Genomic DNA, 17,500 nt, shown 5'->3' with positions numbered 1-17,500 from the left:
AATTCCAAAAAAAGTTGCCATAGCAAGTGTCCAAGACAGCAAACCAGCAACATTACCGCAGACCTTTTTACCATTCTCAAAAGTATAATCCTCCATATTAAAATATGGCTGTAATAGCTCTACTGTCTCTTCATTAATAGTGTCCTTTGGGAACTGCTGGAGACTCTGTAAGAATCCGGCCCCACTCATCAACTGCAAAAAGAGATTAGATTTATGGCTTTGGGGAAAACAGGACAATTTCTTTTTTTCTTCAGACTGTTTACTCTGAACTTAAAAAAATAAATAAACCCTGGCTCTAAATGGCTCGAGGATATTGTGTCAATGAGTCAGAATTTGCTATCTTTGATTCTCTCTTCAGGTTTCCCAAACAGGTGTCCCTTCCTAATTAGAAGCAGGGCGAAAGTAAAGGCTGAAGACATGAGAAAGGCTGGGGACCCAGGAAAGGGTGGGGGCAGAGTCAATGATGCTCAGATTCGGCAATTTCTAGGTGAACCACCTCTTCTAGTACATGTACTCCCCCCCTCCCAATAACATTCAAAACCAACTTTGGAAATTGTAGCAGCAAGCACCCCAAGCATCCCTCAGGTTCTTGGATCTGCTTTGATAAAGGAAAGCAACTCAAAATGGGTTAACAAGCTTACTTTAATCAGTCAGATATGTATCATTTACCTTGTTCAGGGGAAAAAGGTCAGCACCCCGAACTTCAGAATATACAGACAATTATCAAGACAGAAACAGATCAAGTACACAGCTTTCCAAACTGTGCAACCATTACATCCATACCAAACAACATCTGGGTTTCAAAGTGGGGGGGGGGGGCGCTCTGGCTCTGGACAACGGCTAGCCCAGAGTTTCATCAAATCACAGAACACTTCTCAAAGTGAGCCCCAAAACAAAGCCTCAAATCAGGGTTTATATATTCTCTGGGCTCAGAGAATGTAACAACCTTATTGACCCCACTGGCCAATCAAGAAGTATCTACTGAAAAACAAGCCTCCCACCCCAGGCTCCAGGTGCACTTTAGCCTAGGGGCAGGGAAGATCTTCAAAATTTACATTCCGATTACTGAAAACACTTGTAAACATACCCTTTAAAGGCTGCTGGGTAACCACTGAAATGTTTTATGTAGAAGCAATGGAGGTCCCAAATTGAGGATGGTGGGAGAATTGGGTAGACCATATAAAGAGAAGGCCAGTTCCTGCCCAAGTCTGACATTCGGATTCTGTTTGCCTTCACCATGTTGTTAAAGGCCCTCTATCCTTGTCCATTCATCCAGTACACATCGATTGAATGCTTTCAGGGTGCCAGAGAATTGGAATGGTGCTAGAGGTACCTAAACTAGACAATTCTGAACTTTTTCCCCAGGGAATTTATGCATTTTACTCACTTTCAATGACTCTCCCCAGGATGGTTTGCAGCAAGGCTTTTCAGGATCCATTGTGACAGGATCAATCTTCTTTTGGAATAATAACAGACAACAATCCATGATTCTCATAATAAGATGAGGAGGTTTTGCAAGCTTCCTGACCGTAGCAATATCATTTGGTTTGATAGTCTGTGTTTGGAGTTTAAAAAGAATGAATATATTAATACCACTTCAAAGATTCCCTGAAGTGATTTTTATTAACTCCTAGGATCATAAACCTTGAAAGGCCCATCGAGTGTGTGCCCAAGCATCATCCTAGTTATCTGTGGCCGCACTGATATCACATTTTCCTTTAACACCTGTTGTTCAGGTGTTTCAACTAACTATGAATCACCATTCATTAATCAATCATCCTCAATGTACTGTCAATGGGCCCTTATCGAGGAATTCACCTTATCAAGAAAATATTATGCCTTGTTAAATAGGTATAATAAATATCAGAATACATGCATCACTAATGGGGCAACAAATATCCAAGAAATCCTGGGTACACACACTAGATAATCTTGAAAATCATCTAAGCAACTGCCCTCTTTTTACCTGAAGTACACCAAAGTAGCCTAGACAATAGAAAATCTATCCAATTTTAAAAGTCTGCTGCAGTCTAAGAAATCATTGCCAAGAAATAGCTAACCCAAATTCTTTATATGATAGTTCAATTCACTGTATTTTTGTCCCTCTTTTCAAATAAGTTTGATTTATGAACATGAAAATAATGAGCTACATAAAATCAAGACTTTTTAAAGCTTAATTTGTAATAGAGAGAATTAAATCAATGGAAATTAATTTCAAGCTAGGCAGTAAATCACACTAAGAATTCAATTTTATTTCCTGAATGAGAAAATCTCATGGTTAACTTCATGATGGGACTATCTTGTTAATTGAAGCTTCTGTTGAAGTCAACACATTTGCTTACATTCAGGGCTGCTTCTGCTTCTTCTAAAGCTGGTTTGGCCGCCTCTAGCTTGGTTTCAGCCTTTACTTTCTCACTGTCAATTTCATCTACAATTTTTTGGGCTTTGTCTTTCACCTCTTGGACTTCATTTTTCACTTTGGCTGATGCTTGAGCACTTATAGTGACTTCTGCTAGCACCTGTGAAATAGTGAAACATAAAAAACCAGTGGAAACTATGTGTAGGATAATAGTGAGGGATTATTTACCTCTTACAGAAAATAGCTAGATCTAAAAAGGAATAATATCCCTAAGAGGGAGCTAGAGAGTCTGGCATAGTGTAGTGAGAGGTGGCTAAAGTGGGAAAGAAGATGATATACACAAGGAACAATGATCAAAACTCTGAGGGGGCAGCCAGAGAGGTAAGAAGAAAACCAAGAGAGGACAAGAAGCTCTGTCTTGTTTGACATTTTTATTAGTGACTTAGATGGAGATATAGAAAAGTCAAGGAGATATAAAAAGTCAAGTTTGTAGATGACATGAAACTGGGATATATTGATATTATACTGGACAACAGAATCAAGATGATTAGAGATCTTAACAAGTTAGAATTATGGACTCAAGCTAATAAGATAAGTTTAAAAGGGATAATATAAAATTCCTGCGATTACACTTTTAAAAAATCAAGTATATACACATAAAATATGGGAGACCCAGCAGGTCAGCTAGGTCAGCAGGTCTAGCCTTAAAAACTTAAGACTTTTATTAGTTTAAAACTTGGATATGGGGGCGGCTAGGTGGTGCAGTGAATAGAGCACCGGCCCTGGAGTCAGGAGAACCTGAGTTCAAATCTGGCCTCAGACACTTAATAAAAAAAAAAAAAAAACCTAGCCATGTGACCTTGGGCAAGTCACTTAACCCCAATTGCCCTCCAAAAAGGAAAAACAAATCAAAACAAAACTTGGATATGAAGCAGCAAAAAGGCAGGATTAACACAAAAGCTAAAGTCATTTTAGACTGCATTAACAGAAATGTGGTTTCCAGGATGAGGGAGATGATACTGTTAAAATATTTTGTATTGGTTAGAGCCCCACATGGTGCATTGTGTTCCATTTGAGATATGTTTTAAGAAGGACAGTGTCAAAAGAGGGCATCTCCAGAAGAAAATAACCAATACAGTGAAGGGATCTCAACCATGTACTGTCTCATAAGACATATAACATGTCATATAAGACATAATAGTTGAAACTACTAGAAATGTTTTGCATGGAAAGAAGAGGGAGAGGTGTTACAATTGTCTTTATTTACTTCATTCTTTCTCTAGTGTTTTTTAGTTGCATGACCAATTAATTGATCTGCTTTTTCTCTATTTTATTGATGTAAGCAATTAGAGATATAAATTTTCCCCTAAGTATCACTTTGGCTGCATCCCATAAATTTTGGTATGTTTTCTCATTGTTGTCATTTTCTTTAATGAAATTATCAATTATTTCTATGATTTGTTCTTTGACCCACTTGTTTTTTAGGATTAGATTATTTAATTTACTATTAATTTTTAATCTCTTTTCATTGTCCATTATTGAATGTAATTTTTATTGCATTATGATCTGAAAAGGATGTGTTTGCTATTTTTGCTTTTCTGCATTTGGTTCTGATGTTTTTATGCCCTAATATGTTGTCAGTTTTTGTGTAGGTGCCATGTACTACTGAGAAAAAGGTGTTCCTTTCTATTCCTATTCAGTTTTCTACAGAGAGCTATCATATCTAATTTTTCCATAATTTTAATCACCTCCTTAACTTCTTGTTTATTTTTTTATTAGATTTATCTAGTTCTGTGAGGGGAAATTTGAGGTCCCTTACTAGTATATTTTTATTATCTATTTTCTCCTATAACTTATTCAACTTCTTCAAAAATTTAGATGCTATACCATTTGGTGCATATATATTTAGTATCGATATGACTTCATTGTCTATGATTCCTTTCAGCAAGATACAGTTTCCTTTATCATCTCTTTTAATTAGATTTATTTTTTCTTTTGATTTGTCTGAGATCATGATTGCTATCCCTGCTTTCTTTGCTTCAGCTGAAGAATAATAGATTCTGTCCAGCTCCTTTATCTTTATCCTGTGTGTATCTATCTGCTTTAAATGTGTTTCTTGTAAACAACATATTGTAGGATTCTGATTTTTAATCCATTCTGTTATCTGCTTCTGTGTTATGGGTAAATTCATTCCATTCACATTAATAGTTATGATAACTATGTATTTCCCTCCATGATATTTTTAGCTTGTTTATACCCCAACTTCTTACCCCCTGCCCTTTTCCTACTCACAAGTGTGTTACCTGCGATCACTGCCTTTCCCAATATACCCTCCCTTTTATTATCCCTATCCCTTTTTACTTCCTTAGAGGGTAACATAGATTTCTATATACAACTGAGTGTGCATGTTATTCCCTTTTTGAGCCAATTTTTATAAGTTTTGCCTGACACCCTCCTCCTCCTCCATCTTCCCCTCCATTTTTAGCTCTTTTATGCCTCTTTTGTGTGGGATTATTTACTCCCATTCAATCTCCTCCCTCCTTCCAGTGGAATTTTCTTTCTCACTCCTTTATTTTATTTTTTGGGTATCATCCCATCAAAGGCATCTTATATCCATACCTTCATTCTATATATACTTGCTCTGATAGTAATAAAGTTGTAAATGAAGAGTTTAAAATATTATCTTGCCATATAGAAACATAGGCAGTTTGACCTTATAGAATTTCTTATATTTTCTGTCTTGTTTCTTTTTACAATCTTTTTATATTTCCCTTGAGTCTTGTATTTGGAGGTCAAATTGTTTTATCCAGCTCTGATATTTTAATTAAAAATGCTTGAAAGTACTCTATTTTGTTAAATGTCTATTTTTCCCCGGAACAATTATATTTGATTTTGCTGGGTAAGTGATTCTTACTTGTAATCCTAATTCCTTTGCCTTCTAGTATATAATATTCCAAGACCTCTGGTTGTTTAATGTGGAAGCTGCAAAATCCTGTGTAATCCTGACTGTAGCTCCATGATATTTGAATTGTTTCTTTTTTAATTTTTTGCTTTTTTGGAGGGCAGTTGGGATTAAGTGACTTGCCCAAAGTCATTCGGCTAGTGTGTTAAGTGTCTGAGGCCAGATTTGAACTCAGGTTCTCCTGACTTCAGGGCCGGTGCTCTATTTACTGTACCACCTAGCCACCCCTGAATTGTTTCTTTTTGGCTGCAATACTTTTTCCTTGATCTGTGAGCTCTGAAATTTGGCTATTAAGTTCCTGGGAATTTTCATTTTGGGATCTCTTTCAGGTAGTGATAAGTGGATTCTTTCAATTTCTATTTTGCCCTATGGTTCTACTATGTCAGGGCAGTTTTCTTCGATAATTTCTTGAAAGATGTCCTCCAAGTTGTTTTTTTTTTTTTCCTTTTGGACCATGGCTTTCAGGTAGTCCAATAATTCTTATGTAATCTCTCCTGGATCGGTTTTTTAAAATCAATTATTTTTCCAATGAGAAATTTAACATTTTCTTCTTCTTTTTACTTTTTTACTTTTGTTTCATTGTATCTTGATGTCCCCTACTGGGAGGCTGATTGTTGCTGCTGCTCTTGGATTTCATTCCTCTCCCATACCAGTGAAATAGACTTTTCCTGCCAGACTAGTAAACTTCTTTCCTGCTGCTAGCTAAATTCTGAGGCGGTTTTCTTGTTCCATGGAGGGGAATTTGGGAGGGCTTCAGAGGGTTCCTTCCTCACTCAGCCATCTTGGCACTAGAAGTGTCTTTAATTATTTAAAGGGCTAACATCAGGGGATGGATTTAAGTTGTGCAGATCCAGAGAATAAAACTAGGACTAACATGTAGAAATGTAGAGAAATAGCTTTTTTGCTCATTGCAAGGAGAAGTTTCTAGCCATTAGACCTGTCCAGGAACAGAACAGACTTTCTAGTGAATTTAATAGTAAATTTCTTGTCACTGAAAGTATCTAAGTAGCTGTTGGATGACACCTGGATGTCATCCAGGACACTGTAGAGTCCCTTCCAGCACAGAGTAGGAGGCTGGGTTCAGGAGCCCTTTGCCTCCATGACTCTCGTTTATGTCTTTCCACAAACAATTAGAGGAAGGAGGTACTACAAAGACCCTAACTCCTCCTAACTTCCTGACACTTAGTCCCTTTCTAAACTTGGCCTGTGATTTAATTGGTCTATCGGAAGTTTCTGGTAAAGAACTTCTTTTACCAACTGCGAGATCAGCAAATTCTCTGTAATTGAGCAACTTAGTTGAGATGGTGAGTGGTTATGTGACTTACCTAGAGTCACACAGCCAGTATGTACCAGAGATGGGAGTTTAAATTGTTATCTTCCTGTCTCCAAGGCCAGCTCTCTTATCACTATTCTCTATTGCCCCTTATCCACATCTTTCAGTTGAGGAAACTGAGGTTCAAAGAGGATAAGTGATTTATCCAAGGTCATACAGATGGTAAACATTAGGGACAGCACTGGAACCCAACTAGTCCTAACTCTAGATCTGGTACACTTTACCATCTCTTTCAAGTTCAAAGATTTCATCTTTCAAAGTCTCAGACAGTAAGGGTACAGCATTTTCCATGGAAAAGGGAGTAGTCAAATATGGCAGAGAACTAAAGAAAAGAAAAGCTAGAATAGGATGGAGTGGGGTAGAAGACTTTAGCCTAGAAGAATATAATATAACCTTAGTTTTTATTTGGGTAGTGGAGACTATAGGCATATAAGAAAAAGAGCTCATAAATCTAGTTTGGAGAAGAAAATAACACATTTAAGATTATACATTGAGGTAAGTAAAAATATTTAGAGATATTCATGACCAGGACTTGTCCTTTGTACACTATCTATTTTTCATAAAAGTTTGAGTATTTTTATTTGTTAGCAACACTGTAACAGTTATCATCTTAGTTAACTCACTTCATCTGCTTTTACAGAAGCCACTTCTAATTCCTTCTCCTTTACTGCAAGATCTTGTGATAGCTGAGCAACAGATTCACTTGCTTCCATCAGCTTACTTAACCCTTGGAAAATAAGATAATTAAGTGATTTATATACATATACATACCTGCATCCCCCCCCCCACACATATATCCCTTTATATATGCATATAATTGTTGGATCTATGATTTATGAAAGAAAACTTAAAGGCCAAAATGAACAACGTTGAATAACAAGAAAGGATTATAGTAGAAGATCAAAGATACACTTGTCAGATAATTGCCCCTATTCTACTCTAGCCTACTCTTTTTTTTTTTTTGCTTTTTGGAGGGAAATTGGGGTTAAGTAACTTGCCCAAGGTCACACGGCTAGGTTTGTGTGTGTGAAGTGTCTGAGGCCGGATCCAAACTCAGGTCCTTCTGACTCCAGCGCTGGTGCTCTACTCACTGTGCCACAACTCTAGCCTATTCTTAAATCAAGTTGTAGCCTCAGATTATTCAGACAAGAGAAAATGAACCAAGCCTTATCCCAGAATACCAAATGAAAAGACTTCTGAAAATACCAATCTAAGCTCTGTGACTTTTTGAGAGACCCAAAGTCCTAAAATGTCCGATAATCATTTCTTACATTCACCTTGGGTAAATTATAGATATCTAGAAAGCCAAAGGTCTCTCATTCATTTCATTTTTCCATGACTCATCTCAGTGAATCCTCACCAACATAGCTTCACATTGTGATTGATTGGTTGGTTGATGTGTTTGCTTGATCATAAGTGTGCGGTATTGGAGGGTGGGGGTTATAATTTGTTTTCCAACAATATTATAAAAATGAACAATTTTGAAAGAGTGAAGAACTCTGATCAATACATTGACCAAACCTGACTCCAGAGAAGTGAACATGAAGCACTCTCCCCACTGTCTAGGGATGGGCTCATTGTGCAGAATGATATATACATTTTTGGATATAAGTCAATGTGGAAATTTGTCTTGCTTGATTCTGCAAAACAAAGATTTGGGGGCTTTTTTTGGGGGGGGAGATGGGAGAAAAATAAATGCCCACCATTAATTAAATAAATAAAATTAAACCTAAACAGAAACAAATTATGACTCAGTCATCACTATTTATCTATTTCCATTATAGTGTTTCTTTAGAATCAAACCTTTCATAACTCCTCTACTATTGCTAGTAACATATGAGTTTCTCCAAAGCAGGTATTACTTTTCTTTCTTTCTTTCTTTTTGGTCTTCGATCCAGTGTAATAGTAATGTAATTTGATCCAGGCTCTGTTAAAGAAACAGAAGGTATGAACCCCTGTTGCTGACATAACAGGAAGGGATGGCTGAAACAGGAAGGAGCTAATGCCATGTATGTATATAAGAAGCAGCCCCTGCTGGGTCAGACATATTTTCTTGGAGTAAGCTTCATGGAGGTAGAAAAGCTGCTGCCTCCAGGGAGGCTGAAGAGGAAAGGCCCCTGAGATGAGACTGGAGAGGATGATTTCGATTTTGGGAACCTGGGTGAAGTTATTTTGATTCTGGGAATTAGCTGGAGCTTCTGCTGAGGAGCTGCTGAGTCTGAGGGCTAGCCAGAACTTCTGAGAGCTGCCAAAGACATCTAAGGGCCAGCTGTAGCTGCTGCAGACTGAGGAAGAATGACCGTGATGCTGGCACTTTGCATGAACTTGTTTGTGGCTTTGTTAAGCCTTGACTTCCCGGGAACAGAGACTGTGAAGGATTCAAGGTGAACTGGATGCTGTGAGATTCAGTGTGTAACAGGAAGCACGTGGAGAGCTGGACAAGGACCTGGGAGCTGTTTGCCTTTAAACTCAGGTGACAGTTTGGTGAATCCAGGTAGGACCTGGGACCATGGAAGGGGATCCAGGGAACCTGAGAGCCCACCCTGAGTCAAGCTGAACAAAGACTTTACTTGGATACTGTGTACTGAGTGAAAAAAATTGTAATTTACTAGTGACCTAGGGGTGAAGGGCTTGCATATTTTCTGATAATTGAATAGTGATTGATGACTGAATAAGTGACTGATTTGTAATTTGGTGTGCCCATGAGCGGAGAACTTTGACTATCGTATTTTGTGACCCTTAAGTCTCCTTAAGGATGATTGAATGATTGAGGTACTAAATGATTATTCTATGTTTAAAACTTTGTGACCACCGTGGTGAAAACTATGTGGCCATTTTCTGTGATAACTTGTTGTGAATTATGTATTTTGATTATCTGTGAATAGTGGTAACATTGTGAATGTTGTACCTTGATTTACTGTGAATGTTTTGCTCTGATTTGTTATTGAATAAACAGAGTGTTCACTATACTGTGTAATCAGAACCTTAAAAGCTGTTCACAGCAGCATTCTTCAGGAAAGCTGCTCGTGCTTGGTTTTATATTAGGCAAGGTTGAAAATTAAGGTAAACTAAGGCACAAAGTTCCAAATGCATTTAATTTATTTAAGGTTAGTGATGACCAATAAAAGGAGTCTCTCAACTCAGTCAGTCAAAAGACCACAAGGAATGACTTACTAGCCTTCATATAGTTTTGGGAAGTACAAGAGAACCAAGAATAGTAAGCATAAAACAATATGATTAGTCACAAAGTATCATAGATGATGGAAAACAATATGATCAAATGGAATTCAGGAATGCAAGGCAAGCAACAATCGCTACTTCCTTCATTAGTCAGCTTGATTTTTGTCTTGCCACTGGACTTTAATGACTCTGGAAGAGAAAGTGAGACTGACAACTTTTCACAACTCTGCCTCACTTAAATCCAATTCAAGTGCAAATCAAGAAATCCCTATGTGATGCCATCGTCTTCAAAAACAACAACCATCTTGTTGGTATGGGAAAGCCCATTGCTGATATCCACCTTTATTGTTAGTTAGAGTCACAGCAATAACAGTCTAGATTTTCTTGAGGGACAGCCAGTGTTGCAGAGATAACAGACTTCTTGGTGCCCACCTACACCTTGCAAAGCTTATAGGAGTGTTAGCAGAGACAATATATTTCTTTGAATTAAGGTGATTTATGGTACAACTTAGCTCAGAGAGGGAAAAAAAATCTTCTGAACTTAACTCAGAGACAAAGAAACATGGTTTAGGAAATTCTAAAACATATTGGAGGTGATACAGAATAGAATCAATTACAAAATACACTCAGAATCAACTTGATTTCTCAGCTCTCTAGTGTTTAGCACATACTAAGCATTTAAATAAATATTTATTTAAATAATTTTCATTCATATTTGAAGACAAAATTCTGATGCTATTAACCATATGTACATATGTGATTGCAAATACCTATTCATTTCGATAATGTATTTATGTAAAAATTAGGTTTAGTAGGGGTTAAAAAAAGGTCTATATTTTTTGTTGGTTTTATAATCAAATATGACACTAATATAGACACCAAGGGGCGCTATTAACCAGTACAGTACATGACTATGCTAAGGGCCATGTTCCCTAGAGCAGGTTCTTCTCCTTCTGTTGAATGCACTCCCTAAAACCAGAGGACCTTCTAGGGCAATGGACAAGCAAGAAAAAGGATCCTTCTGTTATTACTGATATCAAGAGTCAGAATGGTCACTAAGATATGTTTACTAGGAAAGGGAAGAAAAGATTAACTTTACAAAATAATTATTTTATTTGTTTTTAAACCTGTTCAAGACTATTATATTTCTAGATTTTTATCTTTGTATTTTAGGGTTTGTCATTTAAATGGTACTGTGGTTAAAATCAGAAATTTTGTAATTATTAATAGATAATTTTGAGTTAAGTAATAAAGGAAAAGTTTCCTTTTTATCTTTGAAAACAATGTTTTAAAGGTTTAATCCTGTTCAAATTCCACAAAATACTAGTTATCACTAAAATTTAGCTTTCCTGATTATTCTGAGAATAGAAAAAAATATTTTTTTCTTTTCAGGACCAAATTGGCATGTAAATGATTTACCTGCTTCTGTGATTTGTTAATGAGTTACTTCTTCCCCTTTTTCATTCTGTGTGACCCTTATCTACTCCTCAGGGTACCTTCCCTACGTTCTGGGGCTCTTTCTCTAGATCTCCAGACATTGGTTGGATAACCGTAGTTCATGTAGGCTTTTCATTGATTTCCCCTTATTTTTGCTATATGACCAGCACACTTGCTTTTCTGATCATATATTCCTGGTAGCTTTTATGCCATGTCTCTGTGTGTCCACCTACCATTGATCTCTTTGTTGTCATGGATTAATCTGCAACTTGAATTCAATTTAATCCAAATCAATCATAAAGCATTTATTAAGCACCTACTACATGCCTGGGCACTCTGCTAGACACTGGAGATTAAAGAAACAGCTAAAACCCTTGAGGAGTTCACATTCAATCAGACCCAAGTCTCTATGATTGAAAGGGGTTAAAGAGCAAGGTCACTATCAGCTTTGAAGAGCAGGAAAAAATCAGTGGAAACAAAGTAAGGAGTAAGGTCATAGGGATGTGATGGACCTGTTAAATTTTTAGTGTGAATAATTTCATCCCAGAAATCTTTGCAAATTACAAAATAAGGGCTTGATATGTTGTTTTGTTGATTGCCTGGATTTTAAAAAAAGCATTGTTTATAATTAAGATTAAAGTATGCATGCACACATTCTTTGTCCCTCCTCCCCCCATTTCCCAGAACCCCACTGTACTCTTCTATAAATGCTTTGGTTCAGTAAAAGATTTAAGGAATGAAGTCGTCACCAACTGGAGTGCTGGTGACTTCATAATAAGAATAATTATAATAATGAGAGCTGGCATTTATATGGTACTTTAAAGTTTGCAAAGTGCTTTACCTACATTGTCTCATTTTAGCCTCACAATGCCCACCCTTGAGAGTCCTGCATTCCAGGATTAGGAGATAATGGCCAGTGAAAAGTGATAGGAAATGGAATGCTGTGTGTGAAGAAGAAAAAGGTCAGTTTATTCACAGGTAAAATAGAGCTAATGATATTACCTACCTCACAGTGTTGTTATGAAAACCAAACAACATAATGTGTCAAAAACTTTGCGAACCTTAAAATAGGATATATGTGCTGCTTTGTTAGGTACACAGTAAAGATCTGCCATGTGTTGAAGAAACACATTGAATGGATGGCAAAAAAAAAAATGGTTAACAAATTGATTTATTTTCTACCTAGTACTTTTAGTGTCATATGGACAGCTAGAAGAAGATGAGGAATGAGACAAATGGAACAAACTTTATTCTATGCTACTGCCTACTCCATTAATATTTTAGGCCAGAGAATGACTTGGACTGTGCTAGGCTAGCAGGGAACCAGTTTAACTGGTATTGTTTCCATATATTATTTTTGGATATTTATTCCTACATATAAATGAATATATGTAGACATATATAATAAGAGGGTTTTTGAACAAAGTTATTTCTGTTGTCACAACTTTCAAGAAATGTCATATAATTTTGACATATGCATGAGAATTGCTTATTGGACTTTAAGTTGGTGTTTTTCTGTAACAAACAAAAATCACAGTAGGATCTTGTATTCTTTAGACTTTTTAGTCAGTTGTGTGACTGTAAAGATGTGATCACTTATACGACATTATTTGTGAAGACTTGTGTATTCCATTCTTATACTATCATCAAGGATGCCTGTAAAGTCAATCACAGCAGTTATCCTGAGAACTGCTGCTGTGAATAACTTTAAGAGTCTAATCATATGGTATAATGAACTCTCTATTTATTCAGCAACAAACTAAAGCATAAAATTCACAACATAACATTCCCAACATAACAACTTATTACTAAGGTGGCCACATAATCTTGAACAAAATATATCATTCAATATATCTTATAGTCATCTTTAAGGGGTAGCAGAAAATACAACTACTATCCACCCCTAGGTCACAGTAAGTTATAATCTCTTCAGTCAATAAGAGTATCCAAGTAAAGTCCTCTTTCATCTTGACTTTGAGGCTGGCTTTCAAACCCCATGACTCCTCCTCCATGGGCTGACTTCTCCCAACTCTTGCCTGGATTCACATGTAGGCAGCTCTCTGCTTCTGTTCCATATCTCAGCTCACAGGGACTGTTCCACTCCAAGCTCTTTGCAGTTTCTATTTCTAGGAAAACAAAGCTTAACAGGGCTACAACAATATTTACACACATTACCAGCACTATCACCTCAACTCACTTTCTATCTGAGAAATCGATATGGAACAACAAACAGGGCTTCTGTCTAGGAAACCAACACAGAACACCAAACAGGGCTTCTGTCTGAGAAATCAACACAGAACAACAGACAGGACTTCTATCTGAGAGAATAACACAGATGAACAGACAGAGCACCAACATCACAAACATTCTTTCTCTCAGTTCTGCCTGCTCCCATATCTGCTCATGGCCTTATCTGCTCCTTCCTGTTCCACTCTTTTTGCAAGCTTCTCCCACTATGGGCTCTCCTGTGATTATACTTGGCCTATTGTGGGGCAAGGGTGATCTCCAAACTGCCCAAAACAAGTTATATACAGGATAAAGAGGAAACAATGAGCATACAAACAAAAATGTATAAAACAAGCTATATACAGGACAAATAAGAGGGAAGTCATTGGAATTAAGAGGGGTTGGGGAAGGTTTCTGCAGAAGGTGAAATTTTAGCTGGGACTTAAAGTTCGGTAGTTAGAATGGAAGAGAATATTTCAGGCATGGGGATCAGTTGGTTGGTTGTCGTTCATTCTCAAAGAAGACCAAAATAACATCACTATGTTAGAGTCAAGTTTCAGTGCTCAACTGTGGCCGATCAAACCAATATAAGCTCAGAATGCTCTTCCACAGGTCAGGCACAAATAGTCCATGTGAACATTTGGAGGGGGTTTTCTAAATCTGTGTTTCCAGCATTTCCTTTGAGCTATTTCAATTCTGCTTTGCTCATAGAGCATAGAACCTTCTCTGATGTGGGCATGCCATGCTGAGTGCTCCTGTGCCAGTGTCTCTCACATCACATAATCAATTCCAAACTTCTTAAGAGAAACCTTAAAGAGTGTCCCTATATCACTTCTTCTGACCATCATATGAGTGCTTATCCTGTCTGAGTTCTCCATAAAATGTCTTTGTTTTTGCACTCTGTAATGGGAATGTAAATTTAAAGATCTTCCCTGCCCCTAGGCTAAAGTGCACCTGGAGCCTGGGGTGGGAGGCTTGTTTTTCAGTAGATACTTTTTAATTGGCCAGTGGGTCAATAAGGTTGTTACATTCTCTGAACCAGGAGAAGGCTATATAAGCCCTGATGTGTAGCGTTGTTTTGGGGCTCACTTTGAGAAGTGTTCTGTGATTTGATCTGGATTATGGGAAGCCATTGTCCAGAGCCCCCCGGCTTTGAAACCCAGATGTTGTTTGCAGATCCAAGAACCTGTGTGAGCAGCAACCCTGAGGACGCTTGGGGTGCTTGCTGCTACACACTCAAACAACATGGCCAACCCATTGGAGTTGTGCTCTCTACACCAAGAAAACACCAGTACTCCCTCAGCCACCACCACACCATCCATACATGGAGCCATTGGTTACAGCAAATGGAGAAGTTTTGAATGCTGTGGGTAAATTCACTTACATTGGTAGTATATGTTACAGGGACGGACACATTGATAATGAGCTTGATGTACACATTGCCAGAGCTAGCTCAATGTTTGGGAGGCTCCAAAGGAAAGAAGCAGCATTAGACTGACTAATGAACTGAAGATCTACAGAGCCATTGAGCTGCCCTCATTGTTGTATGCATGCGAAACCTAGACAGTCTACCAGCCCCATGCTAGAAAACTAAATCACTTCCATTTGAGTCATGAGGGACAGTGAGAGAGAATGCTCAGAGCCTAGGGATGGGGTGTCTTGTTTGTACAACAGCCAAGAGGCCAGTATCACTGGATTAAAGAGTAAGGTGTTTGTAAGGTTGGGGAATAAGGTATAAGAGGACTGATAAGGTAAGAGGGACTAGTTTATAAAGAGCTTTGAAAGCCCAACAGAGCACCTTGTATTTTCTCCTAGAGGCAACAGGAAGACCCTGGAGTGTATTGAGTTTAAGAGGGGGTGACCATATCAGACTTGTGTTTCAGAAAAAAAAATCACTTTGGTGGCTGCATGGAGAATGGATTAGAATGGACAGGTATTAGAATTAGATAGACAGACTCACCAGCAATTTATTGTGTAGCAGAAATGCAGTGATGAGGACCTGCACTAGAGTAGTGGCAATGTTCAAGGAGAGAAGGGGGCTTATTCAGAAAATGTTACACAGATGAAACCAGCAGGCCTTGGAAACAGATTGGATATGGGAGAATGAGAGATAGGAATCAAGGATGACTCCTAGGTTGGGAGTCTGAAGGACTAGGAGGAAAGCAGAGATCTCTAGAGTAATAAGGAAGGAGAGAGGAAATAATTTAGGGGGAAAGATATGGGTTCTGTTTCAGACATAACAAGTTTAAGATGTCTACTGGACATCCATTGTGAGATGTTTGAAAGGCAGTTGAAGATGTGAGACTGGATGTCTGTACAGAGATTGGGGCAGGAAAGGGAGGTTCAAAAATCATCAACATAAAGATAGTAATTAGATTCATGGGAGCTAATGAGATCAAGTGAAGTAATAGAGGGGAAGAAGAAGAGGACTCAGGATAGAACCTTGGGGAACAAAATCCCAAGTGATCATTACCTAACTCCAACTACATAAACTTTCTGTATATTTTCCTGAAATATATTACTTCAGAGAGAGGGTTCTTAACATTTTTTATGTCATTTGAAGCCTATGGACCCCCCCTTGCAGAACAGTGTTTTTATTTTATTTTTTAATTAAATTTTATGTTTATTTTACATCATTCATTTGCACAAGATTTTGAGTTACACATTTTCTCCCCGTCTTTCCCCTACCCACCACCCCAAAATGGTGATCCCACTGTAGACCCCTTCCCCCAATCTGATCTCCTATATCCTCCCCAATCCCCCCTCCAAATTTCTAGTAGGGCAAGATGGATCTCTATACCCCACTACCTGTATATCTTATTTCCCAGTTGCATGTAAAAAAATAATATATTTTTTAAACATTTGATTTTAAAACTTTGAATTTCAGATTATTTCCCTTCCTCCCTTGTCAGCCACCCCTACAGGGAAGATAAGCAATTCAATATAGGTTGTACATGTGTAGCTATGCAAAACATTTCCATAGTGGATATAATGTGAGAGACTCACTATATTTCCCTCCATCCTATCCTTCCCCTCACTTGTTCTATTCTCCACTTTCTAGGTTCTTTTTGTGATCATCGCTTTCAGGTAGTCCAATAATTTTTAAATTATCTCTCCTGGATCTATTTTCCCGGTCAGTGGTTTTTCCAATGAGATATTTCACATTGCCTTCTATTTTTTCATTTGTTTGTATCTGTTTAATAGTATCTTGATTTTTCATAGTCACTAGCTTCCATTTTTTCATTGTCACTAGCTTCCATTTGCTCCAATCTAATGCTGAAGGAATGATTCTCTTCAGTGAGCTTTTGAGATTCTTTTTTCCATCTGGCAAATTAAGCTTTTTAAGGCATTCTTCTCCTCATTGGCTTTTTGAGCCTCTTTTGCCATTTGAGTTAGTCTATTTTTTTAAGGTGTTATTTTCTTCAGTCAGGTTGTTGACTCTTTTCATGATTTTCTTGCATCATTTTTCTTCCCAATTTTTCCTCTACTTCTCTTATTTGGTTTTCAAAATCCTTTTAAAGCTCCTCTATGGCCTGTAACCAGTTCATATTTTTCTTGGAAGCTTTTGGTACAGGAGTTCTGACTTCATTGTCTTCCCCCCATTCCATGCGTTGATCCTTTTTGTCCCCAAAAAAGGAATCTAGGGTTTGACTGCTGTGTTTGCTTTGCTTTCTATTCTTGCTCATATTGCCACTCAATTACTTGACTTTTGAGCTTTTTGCCACAGTAGAACTCTGCTTCCAGAGAGGAGAGCTTTGTCCAAAATTGCTGGGGTTTTCATAGCTGCTGGAGCTATTAGTTGGGTGCCTTCTCAGAAGCCTCCACTGGCTCTGGGACCTGGTCACACACACCAGGACCTCCACCCTAGAGAGCAATCCAGTTCCAAGAAAGTTAAAGCAAGAGTGACTACCCCTTGGAATGGTTGCTTGTTCCCCTTACCATCTGCAGACCAGGAGCTCTGAAGCAGCCACACAGCAGTGGCTGCTGTGCCTCAGCCACTTCT

The 17,500-nt window shown here is 37.9% G+C and overlaps 1 protein-coding gene across 1 annotated transcript in view; it reads right to left on the bottom strand.

Annotated features, from left to right (window-relative positions):
* DNAH8 (dynein axonemal heavy chain 8) overlaps nt 1–17,500 on the bottom strand; it is a 406,776-nt gene that overhangs the window by 119,790 nt on the left and 269,486 nt on the right. Inside the window, exons 67-70 of the mRNA XM_069073664.1 lie at nt 7,278–7,381; nt 2,343–2,519; nt 1,388–1,555; nt 1–192 (exon numbers count right to left, since the gene is read on the bottom strand). The exon at nt 1–192 is cut by the window's left edge and continues 7 nt beyond it. Coding sequence (XP_068929765.1) covers nt 1–192; nt 1,388–1,555; nt 2,343–2,519; nt 7,278–7,381 — 641 coding nt within the window. The remainder of the gene's footprint in view (nt 193–1,387; nt 1,556–2,342; nt 2,520–7,277; nt 7,382–17,500) is intronic.

This window comes from Petaurus breviceps, unplaced genomic scaffold (assembly GCF_028583685.1).
Source record: "Petaurus breviceps papuanus isolate PSGF00001 unplaced genomic scaffold, PetGlider_PUasm1.0 90865, whole genome shotgun sequence".
NCBI classification, from domain to species: Eukaryota; Metazoa; Chordata; class Mammalia; order Diprotodontia; family Petauridae; genus Petaurus; species Petaurus breviceps.
This window is presented reverse-complemented; position numbering and strand designations above follow the sequence as displayed.